Here is a 24,981-nt window from a genome sequence, read left to right as displayed (position 1 = left end):
TAACATCCACCGGTAGTGTTCCTTCCATCCCAATCGAAATTGGTAAAACCTGTTAACTTGACTTCCTTTCCATCATACTTTAGGCAGTGATGTATTGTGCCACGTATGTATCTCAAGATATGCTTGGCAGCTATCCAATGGTCATGACGAGGCTCCAACTCAACTTGACTAAGAAAATTTAGAGCAATACATATATTGGGTCTTGTATTCACCAAGTACGTTAGAGAGCCCACCAACTTACGATAGCTTGTAGGACCGACGAGACTAGAGTTGGAGCTTCTCAACTTCTTAAGATTAGTGATCATGGGAGTAGTCAGAGGCTTGGAATCCATCATACCAAACTTTTGTAACATCTTGATTATGTATTTACCTTGACCAAGGTATATCTCATCGGATTTCTGCCAGACTTCCAAGCCCAATTAATAGTACATGAGTCCAAGATCTTTCATTTCAAATTATGCAGCCAATATTTTCTTGCATTGAAGAACTATGTGTTCCACCTGTAATAAACAAATCATCCACATATAGTAGTATAATGACAGGTTCATTCTTCATTATCTTGATGTAGAGGTTTGCATTGGCAAAACTTTTGACAAACGCAATGCTTAAGAGATACTCAGATATGCATCCATTCTTGCATACCAAGCCCTAGGAGCTTGCTTCAAGCCATATAGAGCTTTCTTGAGTCTGCAAACATGTGTATCCCTACTATTTATTTCAAAGCCTTCTGGTTGTTCAATGTATACTTCTTCATCAATGGTTCCATTTAGAAATGTTTTCTCGACATCCATTTAATGGATATTCCATCCCATAGTAGCGGCTAGTGAAACCAAAGATGTTATAGTAGTAAACCTGGTAGTGGGAGCAAAGGTTTCTTCATAGTCTATTCCTTCCTTTTGTGAGAAACCTCTTGCAAAGACTCTAGCTTTGTATTTCTCTATGCTTCCATCAACGGCATCTTTGATTTTGTAAATCCATTTGGAGGTGACAACTGACTTTTCACTTGGTCTAGGAACGATTTCCCAAACCCCATTCTTCTACCATTGACCAGTGTGTCACCCTTAGACATTTGATAGAGAAAGTTTGGGACAAACAAGGTGAAACAACCTATTGTTGTTTTGTGGACTTCAAGAAAGCCTTTGACACAGTGCCTAGAGACAAACTATGGAACATAATGGAAGAGTTGGGTATCCCAGATGAGTATAGAGCAGCAGTTCATAGACTTTATGAGAAGGTTAGAGCTAAAATTAGAACAAGTGAAGGAATGTCTGAATGTTTTGGTAGTGACATTAGTGTCAAACATGGATGCCCTCTATCCCCCACTTTGTTCGGTTTCTATATCGATACGCTGGGAGCTTGGTTAAGAAAAGCATATGGAGAAGGGGTTCATCTAGCAAGCTACGTGGTAAAGTTGCTTCTATACGCAGATGATCTTATCCTAATCTCAAAAATAGCACATGGATTAAGAGAACACTTAAAGGTCTTAGAACACTTTTGTCAAGAGGTGGGGATGCAAGTGAACATTAACAAGACCAAAATCATGATTTTCTCCTTAAGTAGAAAAGACAAACCAAACACTTTTCTTTTCGAAGGTAATCCTCTGGAGATAGTGAAAGAATACAAATATCTTGGGATTGAATTCCACCAGAAGCTCAGTTGGGAGTCTTGTAGGACGAAGAGAATTCAAGGAGGATGGAGAGCCTCATACTTATTCCAAAATAGGTGCAAAAAAGTTGAACTTTGGGATTGGAAAACCAAGAAAACCCTTTTTGGTTTGTTGGTTACGCCAATTGTTCTCTACGGTTGTGAAGTATGGGGAAGCAGCATGTCAACTTGCAACTAGAGGCAGTTAGAAAGAATACATAAACATCTAATTGCTAGCAGTATTAAAGTTAAAGCCACAGTCTCGTACGAAATCCTTCTGGCTGAGGCAAACACTTTTCCAATGGAGGCAATGGCGATAACTAAGTTAATAAGCTATTTAAATAAGACTAGAAACATGGATAGCCAGCGTTGGCCCAAGATAGCTATGGAAGAGGGATTAGATCGTAGGAAGAAAACTTGGATGAAGCAAAACAAAAAGTGGTTGAGTAAGTGGAATATCAAGCTGCATGAATGCCCTAGCACCAATGAGGAAATAAAAAAAATTGTGATGGAAAAATTTAGGACTACCATGTGGACCAATCACAATGGACGTAAAAAAGCATACTACATCAAAGAGTTCAATCCAACTTGGGACCATGGTGAGAAAACATATTTAGGAGCAGCTATTAAAGGAAAAGCAAGGGTGTTAGTGGCACAATTGAGGATAGGTTCACATCACCTTCGATGTGAAACTAGAAGGTGGAAGAACCCCAAGAAAGTTTGGGAAGAGAGAACTTGCATTTTCTGTGATAAAGGCGTGGTGGAGACGGAATGGCACTTTGTCATGGAGTGTGCAACATATAAGGATATCCGCATTCAATACGAAAACAATCTAAAGGTTGACAACATGCACCATCTATTTGACAAAGATAAGATGAATCAGATTGCTAGCCTTCTAGTCAAGTCTCATAGCCGAAGATCCGACATCGAAAGGAATATGAAGATGAGTTAAGGTTGTTATGCTCTGGGTCCCATAAGCTATTCAGCCTCGTGGACATCATTAAAATCATTCATTCATTCATTCATGATGGATTGATATTCTTCCTACATCGCCTTCTTCCATTCTTCTTGATGAGCGGCTTCTTCAAAGGTAGTTGGTTCAACTTCTATTAATTTTGACATGTATGTTGCATACCGTGAATATCTCTTTGGTCTTTTGCTTTCTCTAAAAGATCCTTTAGTTGCTCCACGTCCTTCGGCGTCTTCAAGTGTAGCTTTTAACCAATTTGGCCTCTTCTTTGTTTCAGGAATGATTATAGGTTCACTTGGTCCTTCTTTTTCTTCTTCTTGGTTTGCAGTTGTCTTGTCATGATTCTCTTCTTATTCAAATAGAAGTACATCTTCTTCATTGGATTCGATTGGTATATCCTTGGATCTTTTGTAGGCATGGTTTTCATCAAATATAACATCCCTGCTAACTTCAATTTGTCTTCCTTCCTTGATGTAGATTCTATAAGCCTTTGATGAAAGGCTATAGCCAACGAAGATTCCTTTTATGCTTGTAGAGTCCAACTTCTTTGCTTGTCTTTTGGAACATGGATGTATGCGGGACACCCAAAGATTCGAAGATGGTCTACACATGGCTTTTGTTGATTTATGTAGCATCGGATGTGCTCTAGCCTCGAGATTTTGCAGAGAGGCTAAGACACATGCATTCTCCAATACCCATAAATCGTTTGGGAAAATTTCACTTAGAGATGTTTTAATTAAAATAATTAACTTTTTTAAACGGTTCCCTAAGTCTAAACTTAGGAAATTTGGTTAATTAAAGGGTATTAATTAAATCTGGTGTGAATCTTCTAGAAGAAGACGAGGATCAATTCCCAGTTAATCTTAGCCTTTGATTGTGATTTAATCTTGGTCGTTGGAGCTCCAACAAGAGATTATAAGAAAAAGCTTGATCAGCACTTGGAGAACACATTGAGTGACAGAAATCAAGATATCGAATTTCTCAAGAGTAGAAGCGCTGAGTTGCCGGAGTGAGATCGAGTGATCTTCTTGCAGTGAGGGGCAGGGATAGTAGTCCAAAGGAAAGTTTTCCATATCCGGAGAGTACAAGGCAAAGAAGGCACGGAGAGATTTAGAGAGGAAGCGCAGTGCCACACAAATGCAGCACAGAGCTTCAAAGGGAGTTCAAAATTTAGCTGGGAGAGTCGAGATCTAGTGCCAGAAGCCAAGGTGTGAGACCAAAAGGTCAGAGGGTCGAATTTCTAGACAACAGGAGATCAGAAGAGGAGGTGTCACAGAGCCCAGAGATTGTGACGCAGATCTGAGTAAGTTGACCCAGAAGCAATGTGAGGCTAGCCTTCCAGAGCCTGATTAGTGTCGGATCTCCAGAAACAGTGTCAGATTTTTCTCACTAACTCTTTGCTAGTTTATTCTCTGTATCAAATTGTCAGTTTGGGCATCTATCGATTTGTACTTAGAAACTACTGCATAATAAAAACCCTCAGCTGCTGCACTGGTTTTCCCAAGTTGGGTTTTTTTGAGGACATTGTCCAAAAACAACTGTGTAAATGTGTGTGTGTTTACTTCTCTCCAGTGCACTATTTAATTTCCGCAGTATTTATTTTGTGTAGGCTGCAGTGTATGTATTTCAATATTTGCTGTAGAAAAATGCAAGTAATTTGTTTAAAGGAATTTAACAAATAGGAGAAATATCATCAGTTTGTTACAGTAGGAATCGGGCCACCAATTTTTCACATGGTCTCAGAGCACAAATCGTAAGAAGAAGAGCTTAGAAGCAGAAGGTAGGAGGATTTTCAAATCACTGCAAAGGGAGCAATTTGAAACCCTCAGGGGCAGCGCAGTCCTTGGGCCAAGGAGGTCGAAGTTTTGAGGAAAGATCGATTTCTCTGAGTAAGTCGATAGAGAAATTCAATTTCCAGATCAAAGCTTTCCAGAGGCAGAAGGGATCAACGTATGTTTCCTTGCAGGGCAGATCTTCAGCTGGGACACAGTGATTTTACAGTAATTGTTGGCAGTATAGCGTCAGAAGGAGAAAGGGTACATACTGAGAGAATTCCTTCCTCAGAGCACTTCTAGCCAAGAAGTTCGAATTTTCCTAGCAGAGCAGCAGTAGTTGTCTGCGACATTTCTCACTTCATAAGGGAGTGCAAATAGCTGGGCAACAACTGCGCAGAGGAGAAGAGGAAGCAATTCAAAATTTTCAGGAGTGAACGCATCAACTGGGTTGAGAGATCAAGATCAATTGGTCGAAGCCTCCAACTATGTCATCTGGAAGGCCAAGATTTCCTGCCTTCTAGATGAGCATGATCTCAAAACTTATGTCGATAACGTGGTAGTTGTACCCGCCGATGCAAATCCGCTCAAGAAGTATAAGAATGAGACGGCGGGAGCTAAGAGATTCATTCTTGATGTGGTTCGAGATCATGTGGTATCTCACATAGCTGGCAAGGATACTGCCCGACAAATGTGGGAGTGTCATGTCCCTTCCTAAATCATTTTGGGACAAGATTTAATTTTGTATTATGGGGCCAATTTTGGAGTTAGTGGACCCCATTCGATGTTATTAGGAGATTAGACTAGGAGAAGATGTTTTGTTTTGTAGTTAAGTTACACATGGGGTGCCACCCTCTAGGGAATTACGCACTCCCTAGTTCGATGTGCATGGAGGGGGAATAACTTTTGCATGGTGTTGGTTAAGTGGGGCCCACGATGGAGGACGAAATGGAGGGAAAAGTGCCCCATGAAAACTATGTAAGGAGGGCAACTCTCCTCTTCTTATTCATTCATGAGTGTATATCAATTTCTCTTGGTTGCTCAAGCTGCTTAGCCAAGTCACTGGTTGTTTAGCACAAGTTCTTCAAGCGAAGAGCTCACCCTTTCTTCGTGGGACTTCGAGTGCCACCCTAGGAAGGCTTCCTTCATTTCTTCAGGAGGAGAATTGCATTGTGATTTCCAGTAGTAGCATTTCCTTCCAGGTGGTGCGTATTTATGGAAGATGTCATGGGAGAAGAGGCCGTGTTGCTTGTGGAGCTAAGCAGTGGAGTTTTGCTGTGAGATTTTCTGGAGGAGAGGTTAAGGAGGATTGTCAGTGTTTGGGGGAGTTTGGGAGCTGACTGAGCTTTTGGAGGAGTTATTCAAGGTGAAGTTTGCTCCCTTATCAAAGGTTGGAGGAAGGCCTTGTGGCTGTTTCTTGCAGGTCGTATTTCTGGAGCTATTTGGGGGTGTAGGACATAGAGGAGGTCGAATTTGGGAGGTTGGGTTCAGGCCAAACCCTTTCTAGGTTTTGGTGGGTTTTGGCCAAGGAGCTTGAGGCTGACGTTTCATCATTTTCCGAGCACCAGAGGCGGGATTTCTTGCAGCTCCTTTCCAGCTAGCAGTTGTAGTTACTAGGAGACAACGCAGAGCTTTAGAGGAGCAGTTTCTTTCTAGCATTTGGGATTACTGTTGACACCTAGGTTCTGTCTAGCTTGCCCTTGAGGCAAGCCCAAGTGCTTTCCCACACTATTCTACTTGCTCCATTCATAAATAAAGTGGCTCAGCTGGTTCTCATTTCTGTTGTGTATTGAGCATTTGCCAATCGTTTAATTTTTTTGTGCATAAATCGAATTTGCTTTTGTATATCATTGTTTGTTTAAGTTTGGAACATTACAGTGGTATCAGAGCTTAGATTTTGGCTTGGCCGCAGGGAAACTTTTCTATGAGTGAAGAAGACCGGAAAAATATTACTTACAGAAGGCAAAGGTACTGGAACAAGGAAAGGGAGTTGCAGATTACTCCAAACACGGAGGATCGTGGGAAGACTATAGTAGCAGAAGATATGGGTGAGCCCAAGAGCAGGGAAGAGATGGCATTCGATAGCCTCTTGAACGCTTTGAGTGATTTGGCAAAGGGGCAAAAGGAGATGTTGAACAAGATCAAAATGCAGAACCGGGAGCGAAGCACTCACCGGGAGTTCTAGTTGGAGAGACTTTCGGGGCCTCTCAACCATTTGATCATCTTTCTCCCATTGCACAGCGGCCATCCTCAAGTGAGCCACTCGAGCTACTTTACCCTCTTTTATACCTTTGACGCCAGGAGAGACTGGTGGAGGTGAGGATCCATCGTTGATGGGGGAGCATTTTCGGGAGTGGTAGTCCATGGGGGCAGACTTCCAAGAGGCTTCTTCACAGCTTCTTCCCTGTGAATGCTTCTTCCAGTGTCATATTATTAAGGATTCTATGAGGACATATTTTTGTATATATATTGTTGCCATTGTTGCTTCTCCCCATAAAAATTTTGGTAGTCTTGATCAAATATCATAGTCTGTATGCATTCTTTAATGGTTCTATTCTTCCTTTCTGCAACTCCTTATGCTCGAGGTTGTAGGGAATGATGAGCTCCCTCTTAATACCTACTTCTTTACTATATGCAATCAATTCTTTTGAAGTGTATTCCAATCCATTGTCAGATCCCAAAGTCTTTATCTTTCTTTCAGTTAAGGTCTCAACTTTGGATCTAAATTCCTTGAAAGTTTCAAATACTTCGTCCTTTGTCTTGAGAAGATAGAGCCATGTCTTTCTAGAGTGATCATCAACGAAGGTCACATGGTAAAGATGGCCTCCAAGAGATTTATTAGACATTGGCCCACACACATCGGAATGGATGAGCTCTAATATCTCCTTAGACCTTGTATCACTGCTTGTAAAGATTTGCTAGTGTTCTTTCCCAGAGCACACCCCTTGCATACTCCTTCATGATCTTCCTTGATGTTGAGGATGCCCTTTACCATTTGACTAAAAGAGGGTATTATCTTGTAATGAATATACCCATATCTTCTATGCCATAGTTTGATAGGGTTGATCTCCATGTGAACTAGGGCTTGACGAGATGGTGTTATAACTCCATATAGTCTTCCTTCACGAACTCCAATAACCTTTTCCTTTTCAATACTTGAATCTTTTCCCCAAACCAAAACTTTACCATCTACAAAGGCAACCCTATCTCCTTTATCTTCTAAACAAGAAATGGAAAGTAAATTCTTTTTCAAAACTAGAACATAGAGTATGTTGTTGAGGTGTAGCTTTGCTCCACTTTCTAGCTTCAATGATGTATATCCAAGGCCCTTGACTACATAATTGTTGTTGTCGCCTAACTCCACTGCATGTGATGATGGCTCCCTTGATAGAGTATGAATTTGTCCACTTTCTCCTATCATATTGCTTGAGGCCCCACTATCAATGATCCATGTGTTGTCATCATGAAGAGTACATGTATTTGTAGCCAAGAATCCTTCACTCTTGACTCTCCTAGATAGATTGTATATGATCCTTCCAATCCTGCAACTTTCATGATACAGAGACCCATCTTCAATAACTTGCCATAGAGGGAGTAACAAGACTACTTTTCCCTTCTTCAAGTGATTGCCAACAAAGCAATCTTCAACCTTCTTCCACCAGCTCTGATACCATGTTAAGAAATCAATGTTTACAGGAATTACGGTTTGATTCCTCTTTCTTGATAATTACTTGTGAATTATGATGGCTTATTTTACTTCTTTATTAGTTTTATCTTTCACCAAGCAATTACCAAATTATATGTATATGAAGACCACAAGAACAAGAGACACAAAATGTAGGCACTAAGCCAGGGAAAAACCCCTTCAAGGGGAAAACCTAGTTCAACTCTTCGACTAGTAGATTCAAATCAAGATGAGACAATCCAAGATCCTTTAGACCTAGATAAAGACCTCGTCCAATCACCAAATCAGCCCCTCCCTTAAATAGATGATCCTTGTCAAAGTCTCCAAGTTACAGCTTCCCAGTAGTAGCTTCAATCTAGAATTTTGGCTCCCAGCTTCAGAATTTCGGACCTGCAGTAGACTCAAAATTTCGGCCACAGCAAATGCCAAAAAACTTTGCACGTGTGAGAGATAGATAGTCCAAAAACTTGAATTAGGTATTCCCAGCTTCTTTCTTCCTTCTCTAGCTTCTTCACTCTCTTTTTCTACTTCTCTTCCTTGTAGATCGAACTTGTTGAGTGAGTGATCCAAATAGGTCGAACTGCCTCTCTATATATAGCCTTTTTTCTGGGTTGAATTGGCTTAATGTAGGTCGACTTCATGGGGACATGGACAACTTGGTGTGAAGGTGACAAATAACCTTTTTGACTCAAAAATAATTATTTTTACATGATACAAAAGCCCGAGAAGGGTCTAATAAAAATGTCAATGACTCTAATGGCTCAAGGCAAAACCTAGAAGCCTTCAATGGAGGCTTTGACCTAGAAAACATTGAACCAAGCATGAAACCCATGCTTTAATAATAATAAAATTTCTTTTGACAAGTACAAATATGAAGACCGATACTAGTTACATTCTTCCGTTGAAATTTCTAAGTATTACCTGTTCAAAATTTTATCTGAATTCTCTGGTTTATTTCTCCTACTTGTTAATTACGAACAAGTTATTTGCACATATAAACATCGAAATAAACACAATGCAGTCTCAACCATCTACAGATCAACAATGGAAAGAAATAGCAAACACGCAAGTGACACCGTTATTTTTGGACAACTCGTCCCCAGAAAAACTCAATGCAGAAAACTGGTGCAGCAATTCTGAGAGTTTATTTTATTATGCAGTCTTTCCTTGAGTACAACTGGGTGCCAAACTGGCTCACTCGACAGAGAAAATAATCCGGTAGTAATACCTCTCTATTCAGAAGCAAATATTCAGAAAATCTGCCCCACGAAACCCTCTCCAGCACAACTGAAGCAATGCATCAGCCCTCTTGGCCTCTGTGTCAACCTCAAAACCCTTTGCGTCAGCCCTCTGAGGCACTGCGCAACCTACACGGCCTCTGCATCACTCCTACTGCCCTCTGCATGGATGATGCGGGCCCCTTTGGCCTCTGCGCTGTCCCAGCTAGCTTCTGTGTGGCCTACTCTGGCTTCTGCGTCTGCCTCTCTGCCTCTGCATTGGTCTCTCGACACTATCTCTGCCTCTCTGTCCAGTACTCACTGCCCCTCGCTGCAAACTGATCACTGATTCGACTTTACTTAGCAAACCCCGCTCTAGTAAATCGAATCACTAATCACTCTAGTGTATTCTCCAACTGACCCTCAAGCCTCTTCTTATACTTTTCCTGTTGGTCCTTCAACGGCCAAGATTACATCTCTAATCAACGGCTAAGATTAGATTTGGCTCGATCCATGTCTTTTGGAACCTTCTAACCCAGTTTTTTATTAATACCCATTAATATTTTATTTTTCCTATGTTTAGACTTAGGAACCCCATTAAAAATATTAATTATTTTAATATCTCCTAAACCGGGAAGAATCTACCCAAACCATTTATGGGTCTTGGAGATCACATGTGCTTTAGCCTCTCCACCAATTTTCGTGGCTAGAGGATCTGATACTACCCCAAATCAACATCTTCAACATATTTGAATGCATGCACAAGGGAATCCCAACCTAATTCAAATTAGTTCTACCCCTTGTAGAGTCTATACACTGTATTCATGTTCAACAATAATAATATATCAGATTTTCATATCATGTCTCCTGTGTAATTCGAATTGCCTCTTTAGTTAGTCAATTTTCTTAGCAATTTTTTTTCTTTCCTCTTATTTTGCAGTAGCTAGTCTAGTATTTTTTCACACAGATTTTGAGCTTGTGTTTAAAATTCTACAATACATTCATCATGACTTGATACGACTTAAAGGGATAAAACCTATGAAACCGGATTCGTCCAAAACAAGCCACGTGTCCGAATCCCACTAATCCGACACGATTCGATGGGAATTCGAATCCTAAAATGGGACACCACGTGTCCTAACAGGATACCATCGAATCCTGGTCGTGTCTCGTTAGGACACTTCGTGTCCTGATTTTGGGATTCGAATCCCAAAAAAGTGAGGGTTTATGAGGTTTATGAAGGTTTATGAGGGAGGGTTTATGAGGTTTGTGAGGGTTTATGAGGGTTTATGAGGTTTGGGAGGGTTTATGAGGAATTATGAGGTTTGTGAAGGTTTATGTAGGTATTCGAATTTTGTATGTACTATGCATGCCATAATGTTACTAACTTACTTTGTAAACAGTAAAACTAACATCTAGATGAAGATCTATGTTTGAAATCAATGAATTTGTATCATTAATGAGAATTTGTGTAAGAAATATTTAATTTTTAATTTATAATATATATATATATATATAATAAAATAATATATAACGAATCCTACATGTCGTGTTCCGAGGGGTCAACATGTCCAAATCCGACACTCGAATCTCCGTATCCTACGAATCCCGAATCCCCGTGTCAGGTGACTTGGGATAAAACCAAAGCCATAAAAATCCCAGTTACAAGAAAAGCCTTCTGCTACTTGGAAAATCTACAGCTACAGGTTGCCTCCATGGCCCGCCTTCTCTTTTTGTATGTTAGAGAAAGCTAGCACAATAAAGAATCACTAGTTCAAAAATAGCATATATACTGGTTCTATCTTAAGAAGTTTCTTTTTTGAAAGAGAGAACAATGATTGAGAATCCTAGTTGAAAATATCACCAACTATTCCAAGCACTCCCTAATCAAACTCTGCTTGGCCTTGCTGCCGAACCAAGCAAACTTTGTACCAAGTCTCACAGTCTGTCGATGAGTCCAACATTGCCAAAAGTGAGTCAGCCTCACAAGTAGTTGCAGATCAGACACTGACTCACAGGTAACTTACGTATTATTCCCTTCCCAGCAAGTTCATCTCCCACACAGATGGAAAAACTCATCAGCATCACATATATATCCCAAAAAGAAAAAGAAATATCCTTTTGAATGATTTTGCTACTGAGTTTTTCCCAATTTATTACTAAGTATGAATTGAACTCTTGCATTCCTAAGCAATGAGCTGAGCTTTTCAACATTGAGAAGGAAGACCATCACTCCTATCCAAAGCAGTTCTTTTAAGAGAAATAATATCCATCATATAAATCCCAAAAAGAAAAAGATAATCTCTCTTATTGAATGATTTTGCTACTGAGATTTTCCTGATTTATTACTAAGTATGAATTGAACTATTGCAATCCTGTGCCATTTGCTGAGTCGAATTTTTCAACATTGATAAGGACAACCATCACCCCAACCCAAAGCTTTACTACTATCTAAAGCAGATAACTTTTCCAGAGAGAGATTCGTTCCTTGTCTACAAGAAAACAGTTAGATTGTCCCAGATGATCTGTACCAGGTAGAATTTACTAAAATTCTCAGTAGCATCCTTTAAATTTTAGACAGACAAGTCACCTAAGTTTGAATGCAATGGGGAGGCTTGCCTTAAATTTCACTGCCAAAACTTAAAAGATACATCAGGCTTGCATCTCATAGTGACAATCATGTACACAGCTCATTTTAAGTATAACTTAAAAAACTAAAGGACATAATGGGAATGTACTGACAATACCTGCCCGAGGGCCCTTCAAGAAGACAAGTCATGAGAGGACTTCCTTTGCTCCATTTCACTTGCTCTACTAATAACATTACTCTCTCAAATATGTGTTTGTGCCTCTCACCACAATCAACCATACCATTCAATCTGCATAATCAAAAGAAGTTGCTACTAGTGAGACAAAATAATAAATAATCCTATTTTACTGCAACTACACAACTAATAGAAAGCAAAGCAGATAACAACAGCAATGTGATCGCTCTTGATTTTTTCCTTGATCTAACCACAAAATTTATAAGTGACAGATCTTCTCAGAAGACAACCAAGCATACCTTAAAATCATCCCAAATACTTTGTTCTAAAAATATAACTGATCTAACCTGCATCTCTCGAGATTGTCTGTGGCTGCTCCAAACGCCGCTTTTACTTCTTGAAGTGCACATAAGAAATCATCCATGGTTACCTTTATATTCTCTTCATCTAAAGGTTTAGTAAGATCATCATGGTTGATTTGCCTGTTCAAGGCAAAAGAGACTGCACTTTTCACTACACCTTCAATTTCAGCTCCACTGAAATTTTTTGTCCGTGCAGCTGCAAGAAATTCAAGAAATTTTTCAGATATCTACAGATGTAGCAGTTTATATAAAACTTGAAGTGTATCAACAAGTCAATAACATAGCAAAAGGATGGTACAAAATTTCCCACAAACAGATCTCAGGAGTCAGCATACAACTCAAAAGTCAACCAGATTATCACATTCTTATACATAAAAGGGGACACAAAAGAGATCAGCCCCACTAAATTTGCACAGAAATCTTTTATAACAGCAGCATGTATACATCTCCAAGAAGCCATTGTGGCCCAATTAAAGGCTCTGAAGAAGACTAACATGTGCCAGAAATGGAAACCATATTGACTTGACAAGGTTCATGTGCAAAGAATAAAATCTAGAGCCTAGAACACCAAAAAAAATTCGCATTGACAATCTCTTCACATTATCGCTGTTTTCATTAATCCAATAGTCTAGATCGAAACTGGCCTGAACTGGCTACTTTGGGACAAAAACTGATCCAGTTCAAAACCAGTCTGGTTCAAGAAACTAGTACAGGCCCCATGGGGGGTGATTTGATTCGGACCAACCAGTCCAATAACACTGGTTGAATCAACACATGTCACAATGCCTTCGATGTCATGGTGCATAACGTCGCGTTTGGTTACCTTCTACATGTATGCTTGCAGATATGCTTTTTTGCTTAGAGATAAACTCTGCATGGTCAGGACTCAGTACATCTTTGGGTTATTTATCCTTTGCAGTGGAAGTGTTGGAAATACTGAGAGGGGGATTGAATCAGTGTTTCTTTTCAATTGTTATTATTGCCAGTTAGATCACTTATATTTAGAACACAAAATGAACTCCAATTCACCTTGTATTTATACACATACAAGGGCTCCTTCAAAACATTCAACAAGGGCTTGTCCAACTGTCAAGAGGCTTATTAAACTTAAGCCGACCTTAACTCATTTGGAGCAAACCCACTCCATAACTTCAAAAATTCATATCTCCATTTCTACAACTCGGAATCGGGTGATCTTTGTTGCATCGGATTCATCTTGACGAGAGCTCTCATCCTCATCCATCACATGTTGAAATGTGCCCATGGTTTTGGCTCAAATCACAATGGGTGAAAAACCCCAACCTTGGGTTCCAAGCCCACAAGTGACTCTTGTAGCGCTTTTCCCTCCAAACCCTAAACCCTGGGGCTTGGTGTACCTCCCAAGCTACTAAAAAATCAATAGGGACCACGTAACCAACATTGACATTTCCCATGTAGTGGCACTCCTAAAGCTAGTAGCCCATGAAGGAGATCCCACAGAACTAGGATATAAGGTTAACCACCAAATTGGAAAAGGGGACAAGAATACAAACCAAGCCCATTATTTCCACTGAATCCCCCCACTAATCCATGTTCAGAAGTGTCCATGATAAGTAAGTAAATATACCCAACTACATAATGAAAAGCCCTCACCTTCGGGGTTGGAAGGCCCACCTTCAAACATACGATCATGACAAATGGGCGAGGGTCCATAATGGTTGGTTAAGGTGGCGGAGATGGTGGCACATCGAGTTATCTGCTGGCTACAAGGGGTTGTTGGTTGCCAACTGAGGACCATCTAGGAGAAAAATTTATCCCATGGGTGTCACCCACAGGTGGTGGGTAACAGGCCCCACAATTGCAACTTGCCCAGAAAAATATGCAAACTGGCGAGACAGAGATCCTCCACAAGTGTGAGCTAGATAGAGAGACAACGAGATGAATTCATCCTTCTTTCTGTCCTCCTTGTCCTTCGCTTGGATGCCCAGAAGATTCTTGCTTGAGAGAGATAGAATTGTTGCTTTGAGGAGGAGTTCGAATTCCCTTATACAGTGACTTGCTGGGTTGAATGGGTGACTCTTCTGCGTGGGCCAACTTGACTTGGAGGGAGGTCGATTTGACTAGTTTTGGAGCCAAAAATTCAATTTCGAAAATCCAAATTTTTCTCTTCTAAAAAGTCCATAAGAACATGACTCAAAATAACTTTTTTTTCAGACTCTAGCATGAAGAACATGATTTACATTAGCCAATATAAATACATCAAGGGCCAAAATATCAATGTGGAAAAAGTTGAAGTGGAGATTAAATCGACAAGGGTCCAGAAATTGAAAAAGTTATTAAAGTCGGGAGGTTTTTGAAAAAGTCCGCAAAATTAAAAAATACAAAAAATATTCATTTTTTTATATTTTTTTAACATCTAAAGTATCCACAACATCAAATAAATGCATTTCCACATAAACATGAAAAGAAAGCTAATATATAATATGAATATGAAGTCTAGTGCTACATCACATATCAAAATAGTGAATCAAGTCCTGAATCTTGAGTCTTGTCTCAGTCTCAACTCTCAAGAGTCAAAATATCAACAAAAAATATAATAAATGTATGTCATGAGTAATTGACATGTCATAAAGTAATCATTCACTGAGATCCTTCGCCCCTTTTACGGGAATAGGGAATGGCTTGGCCTTTTCCTCTAGAGGAAGAAGGACCTGCCCCTGGGGCTACAAATAGACTCTACCCTCCTCTAGAAGCCAATAAAATAGGTGGCCTCTGTCCTCTGTTGCTGCCCATCCTAGATGGTGTCACCTCCTCCTTCGCATCCTCCTCTTGCTCTGCCACTTGACCCTGCTCCTCCTCCTCTACCTTTGGCTCTCCCTCCCCTGCAACTGCTACGTCCTCTGTCACTAGTGCCTTTGGATCCACATCTAACCAATCAAGGGTCGAGTCCATGGCTGGCCTCTCAGTCTCGACCCTCCATGCAGCAGTGGTATCAATATTGTCCAATGAGATGGCTTCCACATCAGGAGTTTTCTGAAGTTGTCTCACCCACAATAGAAGATTGTAGTAGACATAGACCATGTCATTGAGCCATTGGGACTCCAATCTATATTATTAGGGTCATAGATTGTAATTAGTACTTAGGATGTTTAAATATTAAAAATAATAAAATGAATTCAAAAATTTAATTTGAAAATATTTTACCTGTTGCGCTTTCGCTGTGTATTTTGTCAAATACACTCTGGTTGCGGTCACACCCAGAGGAACTACATGTTTGGTTGAGCACTCAAATAGCATGCTTTTGGAGATGGGGTATTATGCCACCATAGCTTGTCCACCAAGCATCTACAAGTTAAAATAAAAAAGAGAAACATAAAAAAAAAGTTCAAACGTTGAAATTCTAAACTTGGAGCAAATTATGAAGAGACAATGAATTATGAAATTTGAAAGTTGAAACTTGAAACAAACTGAAGCTTACCTACCTAGAGTTGAAACAAACTTGAAACAAATTTGAAACTTGAAACTTGAAACAAACTGAAACTTGAAATTATGAAATTTGAAAGTTGAAACTTGAAACAAACTGAAGAGGTGTAGGATTGATATAAAGATCATCCAATTCCGATAAGTATTCATGGAGATATGAATTTATTTTGATTATGGAATTATTATCAAGCCGACCTACAACTCACGTAGGCTCAGAAGCCCAACAGTCGCATCTATTCACCCACCAACGTTGTGTATAAATATAAGAGGACTTTTCCTCATTTGGACTCACTCATCTCATCACATCTCTCTCTCTCTACTGCGCAGATATGAGTCTCTTCTCTACTGCGCTGAAATGGGTCTCTCTCTGTCACACATGTGAAGCCGGAAGCTGTTGAATTTGAAGCTGCAACTGCAGAAGTAAACATTGACTTGCGTGGCCTAGAAGATCTCCTCTTTGGAACTGCGCTATAGGTTCATTTGAACCTCCTTTGAAAACCGCAACTTTTGGTGGTGGAATGAAGTCAATTCGACGAACGGTTTGCAAGATATCGACTGCCGTAGTTTGAAGCCGGAAACTGCTAAAACTGAAGCTGCAACTGCAGAAGTAAAGATTGACTTGCGTGGCCTAGAAGATCTCCTCTTTGGAACTGCGTTGTGGGTTCATCTAAACCTCCTTTGAAAGCCGCAACTTTTGGTGGTGGAATGAAGTCAATCCGACGAACGGTTTGCAAGATATCGACTACCCTAGTTTGAAGCCAGAAACTGCTGAAACTGAAGCTGCAACTGCAGAAGTAAAGATTGACTTGCATGGCCTAGAAGATCTCCTCATCTGAACTGCGCTATAGGTTCATCTGAACCTCCTCTGGAAGCCGAAACTTTTGGTGGTGGAATGAAGTCAATCCGACTGTCGGTTTGTGAGATATGCTCTGCTCTAGTTTGATAATGAAGCCGTTAATGCTGATGCTATTGATCTAGGGTTTGCTACTGCTGATATGAATCAGAGTTATTGTACTATTTCTCTCTGCTGAATTATTGAAGATAAAAGAAGATTTGATCAAAGGGTTTCCCCACACATTGTGGGGTTTGTCCCTGGCTAGCCGCCACATCTTGTGTCTCTTGTCTTGGCTTGTTTTCTGTCGATCGTTTAATGTTCTATCTGCACTTTACTTTATGTACATGTGATTGCTAATCGGTGGAATATAATAAGAAAAAGAAGTAAACTGTTATAAGCATAGAACATACCATAACTTAACATGGTATCAGAGCTGAGGTGAAGACAAAGCCCGAGCAAGAGCAAGAGCAATCATCGAAGAGAAGATTGGCAAGGCTATCCTAAAAGAACTATGGGGTCCTCAACACTCTTTCCTGCTGAAGACAAGCTCCGTGAGAAAGCTGACTATCACGGATGGAAGATGTATATCGATCTAACCCTTGAAAATCAAGAAGTGTTGGATCATGTGAGAGGCAATATTGTTGAGCCTCCATCAAATGCATCTGCTACTGCCTGGAACAAATGAAAAAAATGGAGAAGTCAAAACAATAGAAGATCATCCGGGACTCTATCGACAAGCACTTGGTGGCCTACATCTCTGAACTGGACACCTCCAAGGAAATCTACGATAGACTGGTGAGTTTATTTAAAGTTAATGATGCAAATCAAGTTTTGTTTCTTAGAAATAAGCTGAGGGAAATCAAGAAGGGTAAAGATGAAAGTATGCAAGCATACTTCTTAAGAATCACCGAGATCAAGAACGATCTCCTATCTATTGGGGAAACTATATGCATTCAAGAAGAAACAAGGGAAGAAGTGTAAGAAATGCCCATGCCTAAAGGTCCTCCTGCTGCCTTTTCTTTTCATGCAAAGAAAAGAAATAATTCCGGGACTAAATCAAAAGGAAAGGCTGGACCTAAGGCTAGAAGAAAATGACGATGTTACATTTGCGATAAAGCAAGTCACTATGCAAGGGAGTGCCCTGATAGAAAGGACTCACTCTAGGACGATGATCAAAATCCCTCTAATGGCAATCAAAGGAATGACAAATTCAACAGCAAAGGTAAGAGGAGAGCTGGGAATCAAGGAAGAGGACAAGCATTCAAGAAGGCCAGAAATTCCAGGATGTATTAAATGCACCTGACCTCAAAAAGAACCTAGTGTCCATCTCGGGAACAGAAGACAAAGGCTACAAGGTAACCTTCAGCGATGGCAAGGTATGTATATGGAAAAATAATGTTAAAGATGCCTTTACTCTTGGGTTTAGTGTTGATTCATTATATCAGGTCGATGGAAGTCTGCTAGGTGTCATGTCTTAAGACACATCTCTTCAGTCTGAACTTTGGCATCGGAGGTTTGCCCACCTTCATTATAAAGCTATACTCGGTGTAAGACAAATGGTGATAGGGATGCCCGAATTCTGAATAGAGAATGAAGGTGTATGTCCAGGATGTGCTGAAGGAAAGCTCAAAAGGGGACCATTCCCCTCAAGCCAAAGCAAGACCTCTGATATATTACAATTGGCTCACTCAGGCATACCTAAGGTTGGCATTAAGAGGGAGACTACTACACCACATACTCCTGAGCAGAATGGTGTGGTGGGAAGGAAGAACCGCACGATGATGGAAGCTGTCTGGGCCATGCTACATGATCAAAGACTTCTGATGTTTCTATGGGCTGAAACTACAATCACCGTCGTATATGTACAAAATTGATGCCCTCATCAAGCATTGGGTTCCAAGACTCCTGAAGAAAAATTCACCGGTAAGAAACCTGATGTTTCTCATTTTAAAATTTTTGGAAGCCCTGTATACTTTCATGTGCCGAAAGAGAAAAGAAATAAATTGGGAGCATCTGGAAAGAAGGGAATTTTCGTGGGCTATGGTGAAAATACTAAAGGCTATAGAATCTATGTAGCTAGTCAAAGGGAAGTCTTAATGTCACCTTTGACGAAGATATGGCTCTCAGCAAGGTGATCAATCTTCCGACTTTGAGGAGCTCTCAAGAAGCCGACACCAGGGAACCGAAAGAAAAGGATGATGAATCAATGCCTGATGTAGAAGAACCCATGGATCCAATTGATCCTCCTCCATATGAGCCTTCCTCTTCTAGGAAGAGGCCTTCATGGCTTAAGGGGTTACTTGATGATGCTGAAGGACATGCTGCACCCTGAGGAACCTTCCGTCAAAGTAAGAAACTTAATAGGTATCAAGGATACTTGACCATCATGAGCACGATCATACAAAATGAGCCTTCATCATTCTCAGATGCCGTCAAGCATCAAGTATGGAAGGATGCTATGACCGAAGAATATGAGTCTATCATAAAGAATGATGTTTGAGAAGTAGTTCCCAGACCCCAGGACAAGACTGTTGTTACTTCCAAATGGCTTTACAAGATAAAGCATGCAGCAGATGGAAGCACGGAAAAGTATAAGGCTCATTTTGTTGCTCGAGGTTTCTCCCAAAAGGAAGGTATAGACTATGATGAGATATTTGCACCTGTTGCCAGATATACGACCATCCACTCGATCATAGCCCTTGCCGCTTCACAAGGATGGAACCTACATCAGATGGATGTCAAGACTACGTTCTTGCATGGCTCGATCAAAGAAGAGGTCTACATGGAGCAACCCAAAGGATTTGAGATTTATGATCGAAAATCTCATGTATGCAGGTTGAAGAAAGCTCTCTATGGGCTGAAGCAAGCACCCCGAGCATGGTATGAGAGGATCGATAGCTACTTGATGAAGCTGGGATTCACTAGGAGTGAAGCCGATCCTAACCTTTACTTTAAGGTTGAAGATGACAAGCCTCTCATACTGGTGTTGTATGTGGATGACCTCTTTCTAACAGGTGCAGACCCTCTCATTCACAAATGTAAGAGGGAGCTGGCCTCTGAATTTGAAATGAAAGACCTAGGACTGATGCACTACTTCCTAGGACTTGAAGTATGGCAGAAGCCAAGGGAAATTTTCCTATCTCAAGGGAAATATGTGGTAAAGATATTGGAAAGATTTGGTATGATGGACTGCAAGCCTGAGACTACCTCGAGGATCTTAACTTTTAGAAGTTATATGGTAGTGATGTCAGACCAGATTTGGGAAATGCCTCTAAGTTTCATAAACTCATTCGCATTGATGTTCTTGGTGAACCTCCTTCCGAACATATTTTTTGCAGTTAGCATTGTGAGCTCATATTTGGTTGAGCCTCACTGGATTGATGCCAGGAATCTTTTGAGATGTCTTCAGGACACAATCTCTCATGGATTAAGATACACTGCCGGAGATGTGAGACTACTTGGATATACTGATGTTGATTGGGCAGGCAGTGTGGTGGACCGTAAGAGCACTTCCGGGTGTTGTTTCACCTTGGGATCTACTTCGATATCCTGGATGAGCAGGAAGTAGAAGTCGGTGGCTTTGAGCACCGCCGAAGCAGGATATATTGTTGCTAGCATAACCTCGTGTGAGGTAGTCTAGTTGCGAAAGCTCTTCAGAGAGCTGTTTGGATTTACATTGGATACCACTGTGATTCTCTATAACAACCAGAGGTGGGATTCGATTATTGATGAATCCCGTATTCGTCGATTGCTCCAGCAGATAGACATCATCTTGGATATGGTAAGTTGATGAGCAAGGAGGCTCCATCGCATTAAGATGATGTATAGGTTGATACACCTTGTCAAAGCCCCGAGGAAAGATCTAATCTGTGATTTTCCCAAACGACTTGGAGTCGGTAAGAAACCCTTGTACAAGGGTCCTGCATGTTGCATACATTGAGCTCTGGGAGCTCTGAGGGCTTGCGGTTATTACTGGAGCAAGATACGACCACAGGGTGACTCACCCTCCCCTGGTGGTGCACACTGGAACAAGATGATTCGCTCTCTTGTGGGACAAGATGATTCACTCTCTTGTGGAACAGGATGATTCGCTCTTCTGTGTAGCAGGATGATTAGTTCTCCTGTGAGGCCTGGATTGATGTGTTCTCCATGGCAATTGTAGCAGGATTGATGTGTTCTCCTGTGAGGCCTGGATTGATTAGTTCTCCTGTCGAGGCATCCTACCCATGCAGTCTGGGACTCATGGGAAGTACCTCTCATCTGATCAATGAGCAGGGAAATGAAGTTAGGGACCATAGTAGTACCGATGGACGCATCGTTGTAACCATCGTACTCCCTACGCTAGGATGACCTCCATTGATCTGGGATCAATGATACTGGTCTGGGACCAGTGGTAGGAGTTGTACCATACTATGACGCTGACTTCGGGTCGGTTGAGACTGGTTTGGGATCAGTGGTACATACTCTGAGACTGACTTTGAGTCAGTGGAGGATGATATTGGTCTGGGACCATTGGAGTTGTACTCACTATGACGCTGACTTTGGGTTGGTTGAGACTGGTCTGGGATCAGTGGTACATACTCTGAGACTGACTTTGAGTCAGTATGATACATCCTCGATCATTTCTTCTTCTTCATAATTCGGACAAAAGCAGAGTAGAACAGAACAATGCAAGAGCAGAGCAGAACAGAACAAAACAGTACAAATCAGTGCAGGGCAGAACAAGACAAAGCAAAACAGGCAAAATAGAGCAGAGCAGGGCAAGGGTCAGGCTGTACAAGGCAGTGCATTTGATGGATGAATAGTAACGACCGATAGACAGATTGCAGATGAAGTTCTCCATGGTTGAGAGGGAGTGTTAAAATTGGCAACCAGGGTAAAACTTCATGTGGGTCATCTTATTCATGGCTAATAATATTTTTATTAGATTCCTCTCGTCGAGAAGTGTAGGATTGATATAAAGATCATCCAATTCCGATAAGTATTCATGGAGATATGAATTTATTTTGATTATGGAATTATTATCAAGCCGATCTACAACTCATGTAGGCTCAGAAGCCCAACAGTCGCATCTATTCACCCACCAACGTTGTGTATAAATATAAGAGGACTTTTCCTCATTTGGACTCACTCATCTCATCACATCTCTCTCTCTCTACTGCGCAGATATGAGTCTCTTCTCTACTGCGCTGAAATGGGTCTCTCTCTCTCACACATGTGAAGCCGAAAGCTGTTGAATTTGAAGCTGCAACTGCAGAAGTAAAGATTGACTTGCGTGGCCTAGAAGATCTCCTCTTTGGAACTGCGTTGTAGGTTCATCTGAACCTCCTTTGAAAGCCGCAACTTTTGGTGGTGGAATGAAGTCAATCCAACGAACGGTTTGCAAGATATCAGCTGCCCTAGTTTGAAGCTGGAAACTGCTGAAACTGAAGCTGCAATTGCAGAAGTAAAGATTGACTTGCGTGGCCTAGAAGATCTCCTCTTTGGAACTGCGTTGTAGGTTCATCTGAACCTCCTTTGAAAGCCTCAACTTTTGGTGGTGGAATGAAGTCAATCCGACGAACAGTTTGCAAGATATCGACTGCCCTAGTTTGAAGCCGGAAACTGCTGAAACTGAAGTTGCAACTGCAGAAGTAAAGATTGACTTGCGTGGCCTAGAAGATCTCCTCATCTGAACTGCGTTGTAGGTTCATCTGAACCTCCTCTGGAAGTCGAAACTTTTGGTGGTGGAATGAAGTCAATCCGACTGTCGGTTTGTGAGATATGGTCTGCCCTAGTTTGATAATGAAGCCGATAATGCTGATGCTACTGATCTAGGGTTTGCTACTGCTGATATGAATCAGATTTATTGTACTATTTCTCTCTGCTGAATTATTGAAGATAAAAGAAGATTTGATCAAAGGGTTTCCCCACACATTGTGGGGTTTGTCCCTGGCTAGCTACCACATCTTGTGTCTCTTGTCTTGGCTTGTTTTCTATCGATCGTTTAATGTTCTATCTGCACTTTACTTTATGTACATGTGATTGCTAATCGGTGGAATATAATAAGAAAAAGAAGTACACTGTTATAAGCATAGAACATACCATAACTTAACAGTTTCTCTAACCCCTCGTCTCCCTTATCTTCATAATAAGCACGAACGGCTTCTTTGGCCCTATCCATGGCCTCATACAAGTAGCCCATTGCTGGCTTGTCTCTATCAACCAACCAAATAACCCTTACCAAAGGTTCTGAAATGGCACACACCTCTACTCCTGAGTCCTACCCAAAAGCTCTGATCATATGAAACTAGTCTGCATATGCCCTCTCTCTCTGGTTTGCGACTTAAAGATAAAGCACGCCAATCTTGTGAAAGAAACATGCTCTTCACATCCCACATAGAATTCAACAGAGACTGAAGAGATGTGAAAGTAGTGGAAAATCATGTAATGGCGGGATGCACCAACTCTTTGTTTTTGATGAATCTACTCATAAAGCTAAGCACAGATGCATGATTATATATAAACTTTGTTATGCTCTTCGATGATTAACCAATGTCCCTCACAAGAGGAATCTTACCTATATCCTCCAACATCAAGTCAATACAATGAGCAACACAAGGTGTCCAAAACAAGTTAGGATACTTCTCCATATGCAACATAATTTGCAGTGTTGTCCATTATGACTTGGACAACATTTTGTGGACCTATTACCCACCATTTTGTGGGTGATATTCCGAGGATGGTCCTCAGTCGACAGCCAGCAACCCCTTGCAGCCACGAACTAGCTCGTTGTGCCATTTCTCTGCCACCTGAGCCAGCCATGTGGTCCCTCACCCATCTGCCATGATCGTATGTTTCAAGGTGGACCTCCTAAACCTAAAGGTATGTCTTGTCATTTGGTAATTGAGTATTGTAGTTTGCTTATCATGGACACTTATGGGCATGGACTAATGGGGCGATTTAGTGAAAAGAATGGGCTAGGCTTGTGCTCTTGTCCCCTAGAACCCTTTTAGATGTTAACCATGGATTCTAGTCATGTGGGATCTCTTTTACTAGCCCTTCGGCTTTAGGGATGGCTTTACATGGGAAACCTTGATTTTGGTTGTGTGGTCTCACTCCCTCATCCATATATATTACTCCCCTTCCACTCTGTATAATCCCATTCATCATTTTTCCCACCTGGGTCCATATTCCTCCACTAGGTCCACATAGGGTTAGCTTTCCCCTTCCCCTTGTCCACACCCTATTGAAAAAATGTAACTAGTTTTGGTCTTCATAAAATATATTTGTCAAAAGAATTTTTATTATCATTACAATGACTTATTAAAGCATGGGTTTCATGGTTGGGTCATCATTTTATTAGTCAAAGTCCCCATTGTGGACACCTAGAATCAATAGAGAGTCATTAGAGTCATTGTATATTTTATGAGACCCTTCTTGGGCTTTCCAACGATGTAAAAGAATTATTTTTTAGTCAAAAATGAATTATGTAACCTCCAGACCAAGTCAGCCTCAAGAAGATCAAGTTGGCCTCGAGGAAGGCAATTCGACCTCATTGGAAGGCTATAAATACAAGGCAATTCAACTTCATTTGAGCATCTCATCTCTCTCACGCATAGTTCTGTTGATTTTTATAGCATTGGATGTGCTATAGCCTTGAAACTTTGCAAAGAGGCTAAGACACATGTATTCTCCAATACCTAGAAATCGTTTGGGAAAATTCCACCTAGATATGGTTTAATTAAAATAATATCATTTTTAATGTATTATAAGTCTAAACATAAGAAATGTGATTAATTAAAGGGTACTAATAAAATATTGTGTGAATCTTCTAGAAGAAGACGAGGATCAACTCCCAGTTAATCTTAGCCTTTGATTATGTTTTAATCTTGGTCGTTGGTGCTCCAACGAGAGATTATAAGAATGAGCTTGATGGGCACTTGGAGAACACGCTTGAGACACCGAGATAGTGAGATCTATAGATCGAATTTCTCAAGAGTAGCAGTGTTGAATTGCTAGAGAGAGATCAAGTGATCTTCTTGCAATGAGGGGTTGGGATAGTAGACCAGAGGGGATTTTTCCAATTCCAAAGAGTGCAAGGCAGAGAAGGCAACGAGAGGTTCAGAAAGGCAGTGCAGAGGTTTAGAGAGGCAATGCAGTGCCACACAGAGGCAGTGCAAAGGTTCAGAGTGGTAGCGTAGTGCCACGTAGAGGCAGTGCAAAGCTTCAAAGGGAGTTCGTATTTTTGCTACGAGTAGTTGAGATCTAGAGCCGAAGGCCAGGGTGA

The 24,981-nt window shown here is 40.9% G+C and overlaps 1 protein-coding gene across 2 annotated transcripts in view; it reads right to left on the bottom strand.

Annotated features, from left to right (window-relative positions):
- Positions 1–24,981, bottom strand: part of LOC149264209 (vesicle-fusing ATPase-like) — a 320,022-nt gene that overhangs the window by 18,608 nt on the left and 276,433 nt on the right. Inside the window, exons 13-14 of one of the 2 annotated variants that reach the window (XM_089427644.1) lie at positions 12,401–12,611; positions 12,036–12,167 (exon numbers count right to left, since the gene is read on the bottom strand). In XM_089427644.1, the coding sequence (XP_089283770.1) occupies positions 12,036–12,167; positions 12,401–12,611 (343 nt within the window). The remainder of the gene's footprint in view (positions 1–12,035; positions 12,168–12,400; positions 12,612–24,981) is intronic. The other variant, XM_089427646.1, reaches the window with a different exon arrangement.

Source organism: Pinus tabuliformis, chromosome 6, assembly GCF_031772625.1.
Source record: "Pinus tabuliformis cultivar Carrire ecotype Pingquan chromosome 6, CPIR1, whole genome shotgun sequence".
NCBI classification, from domain to species: Eukaryota; Viridiplantae; Streptophyta; class Pinopsida; order Pinales; family Pinaceae; genus Pinus; species Pinus tabuliformis.
Note: the sequence above shows the minus strand (reverse complement) of the source record. Positions and strands in the feature narration are given on the sequence as shown.